The sequence below is a fragment of the Salmo trutta genome, chromosome 34 (genome assembly GCF_901001165.1).
Source record: "Salmo trutta chromosome 34, fSalTru1.1, whole genome shotgun sequence".
In the NCBI taxonomy this organism is placed as follows: Eukaryota; Metazoa; Chordata; class Actinopteri; order Salmoniformes; family Salmonidae; genus Salmo; species Salmo trutta.
Window position 1 is genome coordinate 29,242,144 of NC_042990.1, and position 13,313 is coordinate 29,255,456.

The following is a 13,313-nucleotide window of genomic DNA, read 5'->3' on the forward strand; positions in this document are numbered from 1 at the left end:
ATCTCGGTACCTAATGGCAGTCAGGCTACCTCTGGCGAGCACATGGAGGGCTGTGCGGCCCCCCAAAGAAATGCCACCCCACACCATGACTGACCCACCGCCAAACCGGTCATGCTGGAGGATGTTGCAGGCAGCAGAACGTTCTCCATGGCGTCTCCAGACTCTGTCACGTCTGTCACGTGCTCAGTGTGAACCTGCTTTCATCTGTGAAGAGCACAGGGCGCCAGTGGCGAATTTGCCAATCTTGGTGTTCTCTGGGAAATGCCAAACGTCCTGCACGGTGTTGGGCTGTAAGCACAACCCCCACCTGTGGACGTCGGGCCCTCATACCACCCTCATGGAGTCTGTTTCTGACCGTTTGAGCAGACACATGCACATTTGTGGCCTGCTGGAGGTCATTTTGCAGGGCTCTGGCAGTGCTTCTCCTGCTCCTCCTTGCACAAAGGCGGAGGTAGCGGTCCTGCTGCTGGGTTGTTGCCCTCCTACGGCCTCCTCCACATCTCCTGATGTACTGGCCTGTCTCCTGGTAGCGCCTCCATGCTCTGGACACTACGCTGACAGACACAGCAAACCTTCTTGCCACAGCTCGCATTGATGTGCCATCCTGGATAAGCTGCACTACCTGAGCCACTTGTGTGGGTTGTAGACTCCGTCTCATGCTACCACTAGAGTGAAAGCACCGCCAGCATTCAAAAGTGACCAAAACATCAGCCAGGAAGCATAGGAACTGAGAAGTGGTCTGTGGTCCCCACCTGCAGAACCACTCCTTTATTGGGGGTGTCTTGCTAATTGCCTATAATTTCCACCTGTTGTCTATTCCATTTGCACAACAGCATGTGAAATTTATAGTCAATCAGTGTTGCTTCCTAAGTGGACAGTCTGATTTCACAGAAGTGTGATTGACTTGGAATTACATTGTGTTGTTTAAGTGTTCCCTTTATTTTTTTGAGTAGTGTATATTAACACTTGTGAATGATGCCCAGCATAAGGCAAGAAACAATGCTTACCTTTTTTTGCAACTTTTTCAAATCATAGTTGCACACCTCATGTAGCCTAGCCCATAGGCCTCTATGTTTTTATAAGGTTTGTATCGCAACTAAAGTGGCCAAATAACTTCTTAAAATTAAGCACATTAATCCGCATTACAACGGGTGTAGAGCCTAACTGGCATACCTACGCAGTGCGTGAGTTTGAAGTTTGGGGAAGATAATGTTCACCATAAAAATGCACCTTTATAATTAAAGCATTACATGCATAATCGAGTTTGTGGTCACTTTTGATAATGGTGTTTTCCGCTAATGGAACATTCGCGGTTATAGCCTACTGCCGTGTTCACATTGCTGCGCTTTTAAGTCTGAAGAAATTGCCTAATAGTTTATCAACATTTTAAACTAAACGTTCTGATCTGTTGCGTCAGCCTCATTGCGTAAAAGTTTTTTTTGATGCTAGAGGTTGTATTAATTTGGGATCGATCACATCCCACAACTGTCCCAGACTATATTTGGAATATTTATTTCTCACACAGAATATAATAGGTTGACTTTTGTACTATGGGGGATAGTAGATTGACATAGTGCTTTTGCTGTTCGTTAGGCCTACTCATCTTGTTGGCTGACGAAAAGTAAATGTGGACAGTTCTTCCAATATCTTCAATATGGTCCTCGGAATTGGATAAGTACACACATAGTTGCATCCCGGATGTGTCTGTTTTCACTTGTAGCCTGTGAGAAAGACCCGCTCATGTGACAGAGCCATTTGAGTGAGAGGTGCTTCGAGCAAGGCAGGGAGAAGGGAATTATTATTATTATATTCAGCACAAGGGCACAACAGCCATTGGCCGCAAAAGGCATGGATTTTTTTATGGGTCATTATGGCCACACAAAGGGGATGCCACCGCAAATTCGAGGCATTATCAAGTGCTAGTCAAATTGTGAATGAGAGACTGAAGTGTGTACAGTCTGCACAACAAACCAAGCAGAGCTCATGCCTTTCATTAGACTTTTTTCAAACCATCATTAGTCACGCCATGCAGCCTTAGAATGTATAAAAAAATCTAAACATATAGCCCAACATTTGTATCACAACTGAAGTTACATAAGTAACTCTAAATTAAGCATTTAGGAGTATGTTTCTTTGTTAACCGCTAAACACTGAATAGCCGCATGTGTGCATTCCCTCAAATCGTTTGGAGGAAATATCCTTTCTATTTTATTCAATTGTATTCTTCATGCTAAGAAATACTATAAAATGCCACAGACTTCTAAGCAAATCTTGTCTGCTAAATGAACTAGTGTAGCCCACAGCCATATGGCATAGCCAGATCAGGACCCAAGGACAACTCAGAGTATGCTATTCTGTTTTTCAGAAATAGACTACATTTTCTTCATATCATGTTTCTTTAGACCTGTCTAAAATAAATAATGGATTCATTGTAAAGGTGTTGGCTATATTACATGGATTTATTAGACTTTTTAAAATGTAGATGCTCCATAGTGGCTTGTAGGCTATGTGTGGAAGCCAGAATATGCTAAATGTGTTTATGTTAATTACCGGTCAATTACCGTGAGACTGCAGTTATTTGCTTGAAAATCACAAGCTGATGAAATTTTGTGACCGCCACAGCCCTAATATGGGCCCTGGCCTGTCAGCATGCTGGCCTGTCAGCAATGCCACTCCACCTGAAATGTAACAACAAAAAATATGAATAAGAATTAGCATAGTCAGTCAGTAACTTAGCTAACTAGCTAATGAAACATTTGTGTAAATGTGCACAAGCCTAATCAGCCAAATGATAAGAAAACAACACAGCCCATTTGTAGTGAAATTAGGAGGGTCATTTTTCTTGCCAACTTTCAGTCACCAATACATCAATAAATGGACAGGGGAACAAAGTAATTTGACAAAAAGTGTTCAATAAGTAACTAACTAGTCTTTAAAATGTAGCTACCAATTATATAGCTGGTTGTTATTTTCTAGAAAACTAGCTACAGTCCACTTAGTTAACTAGATGGATAGCTAATGTGAACTGATGGTGGAATTAAGCTAACATTAGCTAGCTTTCCCCAAGCAGTTTCAAGATAGACTTGCTTTCAATGAGAATGACAGATGCATATTGCACCTTTAATGGCATTTGTATCAACTTTATCAATCAGATGAATAGCTAGCAAATAAACTGAGTGTACAAAACATTATGAACCCAGTCCATGACATAGACTGACCAGGTGAATCCAGGTGAAAGCTTTGATCCCTTATTTATGTCACTTGTTAAATCAACTTCCGTGTAGATGAAAGGGAGGAGACAGGTTAAAGAAAGATTTTTAAGCCTTGAGACAATTGAGACATGGATTGTATATGTGTGCCATTCAGAGGGTGAATGGGCAAGACAAAAGATTTAAGTGCCTTTGAATGGGGTATGGTAGTAGGGGCCAGGAGCACCGGTTTGTGTGCAGAACTGCGACACTGCTGGGTTCTTCACACTAAACAGTTTATTGTGTGTATCAAGAATAGTCCACCACCCAAAGGACATCCAGCCAACTTGACACAACTTCGGGAAGCATTGGAGTCAACATGGGCCAGCATCCTTGTGGAACGCTTTCGAACCTTGTAGAGTCCATGTCCCGATGAATTTAGGCTATTCTTAGGGCAAAAGGGGTGCAACTGAATATTAGGAAAACCAGTTGTGATGTTCTGCCTGTGGCCACTGCTGTCACCGTTGACTATAGTCTTCCTCAAGAGTACGAGGAAAGCCCAATACTTCCTGTGCCGGTTGAGTAACTCCGAGATTCTAGACAAACATGAGGTCTTTTTGGCACACTTGTCTCTGGAGGAAAAAGGCAACATTGTTGCACTGTTTTTAGAATATCAGGGTTTATTCTCAGATGTGCCAACCCAGACAAATGTACTAGAGCATGACATTGGGGACTCGGCCCGATCAAACAACATGCCTATCGAGTGAACTCTGAAAAGAGAAAGAAGATCCACATGGAGTTGGAGTTCATGCTTGAGCACGACATTGCACGACATGGCAACAGTCCGTGGAGTTCGCCCTGTATATAGGAACCTAAAGCAGATGAGTCTTTGCGGTTTTGTTCTGATTTTCGGAAACTTAATGTCGTAACTAAGTCAGACTCCTTCCCTTTGCCCAGGGTAGACGATTGTGTGGACCATGTTGGCGCTGCTAAGTACGTTAGCAAGTTCGATCTGCTGAGGGGATATTAGCAGGTCCCTCTATCTGAGCGCGCTAAAGAGTTGTCTGCTTTTGTCACTCCTGATGGTTTGTTTTTTTCTACCTTCGTCTCCCGTTCGGGTTACAAAATGCCGGAGCCACATTTCAAAGGCTTATGTTTCAAAGGCTTATGCACATCGTGACACGTGACCTAGAAAATGCTGAGGCAAATTTAGACGATGTGGACGTATTTAGCACAACCTGGCCCCAACACCTTCAGGATATTGGCAGTCTGCTCAGGCCTTTCGCAGCTGCCAACCTGACAGTTAACCTGGCTAAGAGCGAAATTGGCCGAGCAACAGTCAAATACAGTATCTCTGGAAGGTGGTGAGGCAAGGGGAAGTCTGACCAGTTCTGACAAAAATGGAGGCCATCAATAGTCTTCAAGTGCCAACTTTTCGCCAGAAACTGCGCCAATTCTTGGGAATGGCCAGTTACAAACTGGATTTTTGCAAGAACTTTGTCCAGGTTGTTGCGCCACTAACAGATTTGCCCAGTCTGAAAGTAACTTTCTGTTGAAGCCCCAAATGTCAGGAGGGTTTTGAGAAGACAAATACCCTTTTGGTCTCTGTACCAGCTATATAAAATAAATAAAAGTAATATTTACAAAAAAAGTGGCTGTTTTTGTCTTGTATTTAATGGTTGACAGCCTGTTTACATTGGAGAAGGTGACGCATTTGAGTAGCGACGCATTTGAGTTGATTATGTTGTGAAATGGAAGTTATTTTCTGTTGGTTGTGAGAAACTTGTCCAACAGAAATATAGGATACATTTTTTGTTTTAAGGGGAAGGCGTTACAGGCTTTGGTTTTTCCATTTATGTTTTGAGGTTGGTGTCACCTTGTTAGTCAGTATGTGTTCATTTTTTCATTTTAGTTTGCGCCCTCTCCAGATTCTCACTGGCAAACTCACAGGCACAGTGTAGCTCTTATTGCAGGACTTTGACACCACTGTGAAATGAGCCACATTAGCTCACCAGTCAACCTACTATGTGTATTGAACATTCATATTGCGATGCACAGCCTTACCTATGGATCGTGGGCCCATGAAATGTTCACAGCTGTGAAGAGTTTACACACGTTGTAGCTCTTATTACAGGACGTTAACTGTGGGAAATCACTTCACCATTAAGCCTATGAATTATTGTCTTTTGTTGAATTTATATAACAACATTCCAAACTTGTTAAGCATTTTGTAGTCCTAATATGGCATGATTGCACTATTTGTATCTGTTTACATCAGTTTAAATGCGGGACTTTTATTTTGAAGTCAAACTGCAAATTCCACTATTGTGGCTAATCGTTATTGTGGCTAGCTTCACATAGGTGGTGCAAAAGCAGGCGAAGCGATCAAGCAATGCCCCGTGACATTGACCAACCAATGGTGTGTTAGATACCACCCACAGACGTTTGACTGACACCCCCTCATTATCATATTGGAGGAAGAAATACAGAAATAAATACATTAATAAATACATTAATAAATATATAAATTAATAAAATGAATTAAAGTTTGAATAATTAGATAATACATAGATAAATAATTCAATACATACAGATATGTTGAGAAAATGAATGAATTTTGGTCAGTATTTTTGTATTTCCTTGCACATGTATTTAATTATGTGTGGATGTATTTATTTATTCATTCATTTGTCTATTTATGTGTGCATTTACATATTTATTTCAAATTACGGCACGTTTGGTCCTCCATAATTTATGCAAATTTGAATGTTGGTACAATTACATTTGTTTGCCCAATAACTTTTTATGGGAAAATCCAATCATAGTGTTTTATGAAAGGCGATACTCGCGCCTCTGTCCGCACAAACAGCGACAGAATTCGACAACTGCTGGAAACATGACGCTCACCTGCTACCCCAGCTCTCAAGGAAGATATATGTAGGGACAGCCCACTGGGCAAACGCTGGTTGAATCAACGTTATTGTTTCCACGTAATTTCAACGTTGAACCAACGTGGAATATACGATGAATTGACATCTGTACCCAGTGGGAAGGCTAAGTTCCAGAACGCACTGAGAACTGTCAAGTCAAGCCTTTTGCTTTCATTTCCATATTATGAAAGACAATAGCGGTGCTTATTACTGCGCATTTGAGGTGTGCGCCATTCGGGTCACTGAATCTCTTTTTGACTTTCTATTATGCCGAGTCGCCGACGACATCACAACGGAACGCACCTCAGCAGTAGAACGATGGTTAAAGCTTTGTAAAATATTCCCATTCTCGTCGGGTAAAGCGATGTCATAGGCTACTGACGGAGAACCATGATTTGCAGAGGATATATTTTGGATAGTCTACTTTGCGAGAGCAAGAGTGTGTGGCTGTCTGTCAAGCATGGAGTCGCTTTGGCGCGCTAAAGCATCGTGGATAAGATGATTGTCAGTTATTTCACGTAGCGAAGCGAACACCAAACAAGACTCACAGCTACAAAAATCCAAATTTGTAGCGGACTTCAGAAAGACAGGTAGGGTGCGCGCCCACCGGTTGCTGTGATGAAACCCTCTCCGGGCAACGGGGTGAACCTCCAGACTCATCGAGAAGATTTGGTGTCCAACGGAGGCTGCGGAATGTCAGACATCGTTACAGCTGTCCAAACCGACACTGGTCCCGGATCCCCCATGACTGATAAGCCGGGAGCAGGAGGAGATACAGACGCCAAAGGAATCCCGCGGCGGAGCAGTATTATCAAGGTAAAAGTTTTGGGGATATTAAATACACCAAACTGACAATACTAAATTGATCCTTAACTGTTCATGAACAGACCTACACACATTCACACATACAGTAGCGTTAGATCACACTCTGATCTAGTCATTGAGAGGTGTTTTGGTACTGTCACTCTGCTAATTGCGAAATAGTTGGTCTGTGGGTCTAGAGTCTGAAGTGACTGCTTTCCCCTGTCTCCTCTCCTTCTCCCTGTCTCCTCTCCTTCTCCCTGTCTCCTCTCCTTCTCCCTGTCTCCTCTCCTTCTCCGTCTCCTCTCCTTCTCCCTGTCTCCTCTCCTTCTCCCTGTCTCCTCTCCTTCTCCCTGTCTCCTCCCCTTCTCCCTGTCTCCTCTCCTTCTCCGTCTCCTCCCCTTCTCCCTGTCTCTTCTCCGTCTCCTCCCCTTCTCCCTGTCTCCTCTCCTTTTCCCTGTCTCCTCTCCTTCTCCCTGTCTCCTCTCCTTCTCCCTGTCTCCTCTCCTTCTCCCTGTCTCCTCTCCTTCTCCGTCTCCTCCCCTTCTCCCTGTCTCCTCTCCTTCTCCCTGTCTCCTCTCCTTGGACCATAAAGTAGCTTTCAGCTATCTTGTCTTCTCAGATCAATGCTTATAAAGGGAAGGATACAAGGAGAGGAATCCCCTTTATACTATTGAGATACACCCTAGATCCTTGAGCACCGTGCCCATCTCTAGGCCTACTACTAAATCAGCCTTGTGTTGCGTTCGTCAAGACAGAAAGACCGAGATTGATTCCTAGATCTTTGGACTTGGCTGGATGGAATGACGCCCCTGACCCTTGACCCAGCTACTGAGCTGGAGTCATTGCTTGCACCTATCCAAGCTGGTACCATTATTTAAGCAGGGAGTCATCATTGAGACCAGGGTTCCTTTCACAAGGGAACCCTGCATATACACTTTCATAGACAAAATCTAAAATCAAATACAATATAAAACAGGTAAAATATAGCAAAACACAAATATGAAAGAAAAACTATTACATTCCTCAATTAGAAGGTCCCCAGTTTCTTAATGGGACTATATTGGTATTTGTGACCTCTGGGCTTGTCCAAACACTTTATCTTGTGTCATAGGATTGTTGAATGTTTTATTAGACTTTATATTGATCTCTTGTCGCTGCCAATTTTGTATGATGTTGATCCATACAGAGGAATGAGTTGGTTGGCCTTGTCGTCAACGTCAGCTCTGGGCCCGTCTGATTTGCTCCCAGCACTTGGCAGGGCAGGAAGTTGGCCAGTTGGCCAATTTCCTCACAGTTCATGTTGCAATGTTGCTTTGAGTCATGAGCAGTTAGAGATAGAGATGGTCCCTTACTTACACTCTGTCTCTCTCTGTCTCTCTCTATGGCTCTTTCTCTCTGTCTCTCTCTGTCTCTTTCTCTCTGTCTCTCTCTCTATGGCTCTTTCTCTCTGTCTCTCTCTGTCTCTTTCTCTCTGTCTCTCTCTGTCTCTTTCTCTCTGTCTCTCTATGGCTCTTTCTCTCTGTCTCTCTCTATGGCTCTTTCTCTCTCTCTCTCTCTCTATGGCTCTTTCTCTCTGTCTCTCTCTGTCTCTCTCTGTCTCTCTGTCTCTCTCTGTCTCTCTATGGCTCTTTCTCTCTGTCTCTCTCTATGTCTCTCTCTCTCTTTCTATTTCTCTCTATCTGTCTTTGTCTCTCTCTCTGTCTCCCTCTCGGTCTCTCTCTCTCTCTGTCTGTCTGTCTCTCTGTCTCTCTCTCAACTCAATTCAAGGGTTTTATTGGCATGGGAAACATGTTAACATTGCCAAAGCACGTGAAGTAGATAATAAACAAAAGTGAAATAAACAATACATATTAACAGTAAACATTACACATTTAAAATGTCATATTATGTCTATATACAGTGTTGTAACGATGTGCAAATAGTTAAAGTACAAAAGGGAAAATAAATCAACATAAATATGGGTTGTATTTACAATGGTGTTTGTTCTTCACTGGTTTCCCTTTTCTTGTGGCAACAGGTCACACATCTTGCTGCTGTGATTGCACACTGTGGTATTTCACCCAGTAGATATGGGAGTTTATCAAAATTGGGTTGGTTTTCTAATTCTTTGTAGGTCTGTGTAATCTGAGTAATATGTGTCTCTAATATGGTCATATATTTGGCAGGAGGTTAGGAAGTGCAGCTCAGTTTCTATCTCATTTTGTGGGCAGTGTGCACATAGCCTGTCTTCTCTTGAGAGCCAGGTCTGCCTACGGCAGCCTTTCTCAATAGCAAGGCTATGCTCACTGAGTCTGTACATAGTCAAAGCTTTCCTTAAGTTTGGGTCAATGTGTACTCTCTGTTTAGGGCCAAATAGCATTCTAGTTTGCTCTGTTTTTTTGTTAATTCTTTCCAATGTGTCAAGTAATTATCTTTTTGTTATTTCATGATTTGGTTGGGTCTAATTGCTCTTTCTCTTTGTCTTCGACCTCTATCTCTTTCCTCTCTGTCTCTTTATCGCTCTTTCATTCTCTCACTCTCTTTGTCTTCAACCTCCATCTATTTCCTCCTGTCTCTTTCTCTTTCTCTCTCTCTCTCGCTTTTTTTCTCTTCAACCTCTATCTATTTCCTGTGGCCAACTAGTGGACGCGGCCAACCCCTGAACACACTTAACAGGATAGAGGATAGAGAGAGTTTTGTTGAAGCTGAGAACGGAATGCAGAGGTTTTTCATTAACGTTCCTAGAATGTTTTTTGAACATTACTAATGTTTTCTTATGTTTTTATGGAAATGTTTCTTAATGTTCTGAGATCATGCCTGAGATCATGCCAAACATGAGGAAACCTACAGACAACGCTATGCTAAAGTACACAGATTCCCACAGAGAATACTGTTCTGAGAACGTTAAGAAACAATCTGAGAACATTACTTTAAATAGAATCATGAGGAAACCTGGTGGAAGTGTTATGAAGTATTGAAATTCCCACAGGAGAACGTTGTTTCTTAATGTTCTCTTAACTATTTCCAATGTCAAACCAGTTGGAGAATGTTCTTACAACATTACCAAAACTGTTATTAAATGTAACCATGTTTGAACTTTTAGGAAACGTTATGTTAAAGTAATGAAATACCAAGAAAGTTCCTTAAATGTGCTGAGAATGTTCCAAAGCCAAGCAACTATCCTGCACCATTCCCAGAATAACCATTGGACAATCAACCTCTCACCAAGTGCTAAGAAACATATGGTTCTCAGAACGTTATGTGCTAGCTGGGTCGTAAACTCTCCATCTCCGTTTTGTCTTCCTACCCATTGACTTCATTTGTTTCTGCGTTGCCAGGATAGGATTGTCAGAAACAGAAATGTGTTTAGCTTTCTCTCACGCTTCAGGAAAGTTGTGTTGCGTCTAAAATAACCAGCTCCGTCCCACGCTGGGCTGTAAGTGGCGTATGACTTCTCTGTGAGGGCGCTGCTGCTCGACGTACGCCGCTATCTGCTATGAGTTTGTTTGATGTGGTGGTTAGCTACATCACGTCTTACTTGCAACACACAAACTGTGCATCTTTAAAGGCCAGCAGAGCACGACACAGCATGGAACAACAACGCAGCGCAAAATACAAATATACATTTTCATATGGGTGTCTCCAGCAGGAATCAAACCCACCATACTGGCGTTGCAAGCGCCATGCTCAGTGAGCCACATAGCCTACACACTGAAGTCTAACGTTTAGGCTTACCAGTAGCTGACTAGCATGCAGTAGCTAGCACCCTAGTTGCTCATCTCATCCCCCTGCCCATTCCTCCTTGCACACCCCTGCTGCCCCCATGAAAACAACCTGTATGGTTCATCTCAATAATTCCTCAGGATGGGATCAATCCCTGTCTGGTACAGTATGTAGGAAAACTGGACATATGACAATCCTGGCCTTTTTGGCTCCTGTGTGTGTGTTTGGATAGGGGCAGGTCTGTAGGGGAGAAGCTCCACATGCTCTTCTGCCTCACACACCCCAAACTCACCTCTCCTCTTTTTTCTCTCCCACTATTGCTCTTTCTCTCTTCTGTCGACTTCTCTTCCCTCCTGTCTTACCCCTCTCCTCCTCTCCTTTTAGTTGGTTAGAGACCTTCCCTCCTGTCTTACCCCTCTCCTCCTCTCCTTTTAGTTGGTTAGAGACCTTCCCTCCTGTCTTACCCCTCTCCTCCTCTCCTTTTAGTTGGTTAGAGACCTTCCCTCCTGTCTTACCCCTCTCCTCCTCTCCTTTTAGTTGGTTAGAGACCTTCCCTCCTGTCTTACCCCTCTCCTCCTCTCCTTTTAGTTGGTTAGAGACCTTCCCTCCTGTCTTACCCCTCTCCTCCTCTCCTTTTAGTTGGTTAGAGACCTTCCCTCCTGTCTTACCCCTCTCCTCCTCTCCTTTTAGTTGGTTAGAGACCTTCCCTCCTGTCTTACCCCTCTCCTCCTCTCCTTTTAGTTGGTTAGAGACCTTCCCTCCTGTCTTACCCCTCTCCTCCTCTCCTTTTAGTTGGTTAGAGACCTTCCCTCCTGTCCTAATTTCACCCCTGAGCTGTTCCAAATGGTAGCCTATTCTCTACATAGTGCACTACTTTGGAACACAGGCCTGTTTTCTCCTCTCTTTTTGTCTAATGCTCATGCAGGGTGCTCTGGGTAGTAACCAGTCTCTGGGTGGTAACCAGTCTCTGGGTGGTAACCCGTCTCTGGGTAGTAACCAGTCTCTGGGTGGTAACCAGTCTCTGGGTGGTAACCCGTCTCTGGGTAGTAACCCGTCTCTGGGTAGTAACCGGTCTCTGGGTAGTAACCGGTCTCTGGGTAGTAACCGGTCTCTGGGTAGTAACCGGTCTCTGGGTAGTAACCAGTCTCTGGGTAGTAACCAGTCTCTGGGTGGTAACCAGTCTCTGGGTGGTAACCAGTCTCTGGGTGGTAACCAGTCTCTGGGTGGTAACCAGTCTCTGGGTGGTAACCAGTCTCTGGGTGGTAACCAGTCTCTGGGTGGTAACCAGTCTCTGTGACTGAAGTTCATGTTAATTGAGATAACGCTAGAACTCTGTCATCTACCTGTAAAAATCAGAGACAAAATGTTGTCTTTGCTTCCTGTTTCGTCACAGTTACGGACACCAAAACACACATAGGTGTAATGAGTTTCTTTGGAACTTATTTTATTTACAACTGTTTGATGACCTAACAAATCGGGTCTTTGTTTGTAGTATTGTATGAGTAGTAATGATTGCCTCATTATGTGTGTGTGCGTGTCTTAGACAACCTAACCACCATATATGGTAATGTGGGAGACCGTGTGTGTGTGTTTGAGAGAGAGTTATTTTGATGTGTTTTCTGACTGAGAGAACAGTGTTAGCTTGGGGGGTTGGCAGACAGCTGGGGAGGGATATGGTTTGAGTTGTAGCTCCTCTGACCTGCTACTTTAGTTAACACTTACTGGAATCTTTAGCCTGCTTTGGACCACCTTTACACCAATTCCCATCCAAACAGCACACAGCTAGACCTGTTCTCTGCAAAACACGCACATGGATACACACACACACACACACACACACACACACACACACACACACACACACACACACACACACACACAGCAGGAGAGTACAGAAGTGTGGATGGTAATCCAGCTGTTGCTATGGAGGAGTGCTGAGGTTAAGTGAGGGCTCTTCACAAAAAATATGTTTGTGTGTGAGAGAGAGAACTGTCACTAGATTCATCATCAGCCCCTAACTCACCAAGGCACCACTGAGGCATTCTACATTTGTAACAAATACTCTGTTCATGCCCAAACAACCAAACAAATATTCACATATTGATTGCTCATACTCCTGTTCCCTGCAGCCTCTAGTGTTTCAGTGGGTTTGGGGCTTAGCTGAAGGCCTACAAGAGAGCTTCGGCTGTGACCTTTTCAGCAGAAACTGTGGTTAGATTGCTGTCACAATGACCTTTTCATGTCTGCCTTTTACATTTGAATCATACTCAAACCTGCATCTCATCTGGAACATCAAAGACTTATAGAGAAGGAGAGACACTTCTGGTAAGCTCTTAGTTGGTAGTTTCTACTTGACTGAGTCTATCTGCTGGTTCTGAATTGGTGTGGGTGTTGCGTAGTAAATGGTGTGTTGAATCATGTTGTTGCTGAGTGAATGATACGACCACTTCATACTTCCTGTTTCTCCTCTGCGTTGTAACTGTAATTGACTTCCTGTCCCATACTGTATCAAATACGCATAAACACACATACACACACACACACACTCACATACATGCATGCACAACAGAGTTGGGGTCAATTCCATTTAAATTCCAGTCAATTCAGGAAGTACACTGAAATTCCAATTCTATTCAATGCTTTTCAATGAGGAAAATGTGGAATTGGAATTTGGTTTACATTCTGAATT

At 43.3% G+C, this 13,313-nt stretch overlaps 1 protein-coding gene across 2 annotated transcripts in view; it reads left to right on the forward strand.

Moving 5' to 3' along the window:
- Positions 1-6,072: 6,072 nt before the first annotated feature.
- LOC115173973 (inactive phospholipase C-like protein 2) overlaps positions 6,073-13,313 on the forward strand; it is a 35,197-nt gene continuing 27,956 nt past the window's right edge. The window contains exon 1 of one of the 2 annotated variants that reach the window (XM_029732513.1): positions 6,073-6,934. In XM_029732513.1, the coding sequence (XP_029588373.1) occupies positions 6,737-6,934 (198 nt within the window). In that variant the 5' untranslated portion in view covers positions 6,073-6,736. The remainder of the gene's footprint in view (positions 6,935-13,313) is intronic. The other variant, XM_029732512.1, reaches the window with a different exon arrangement.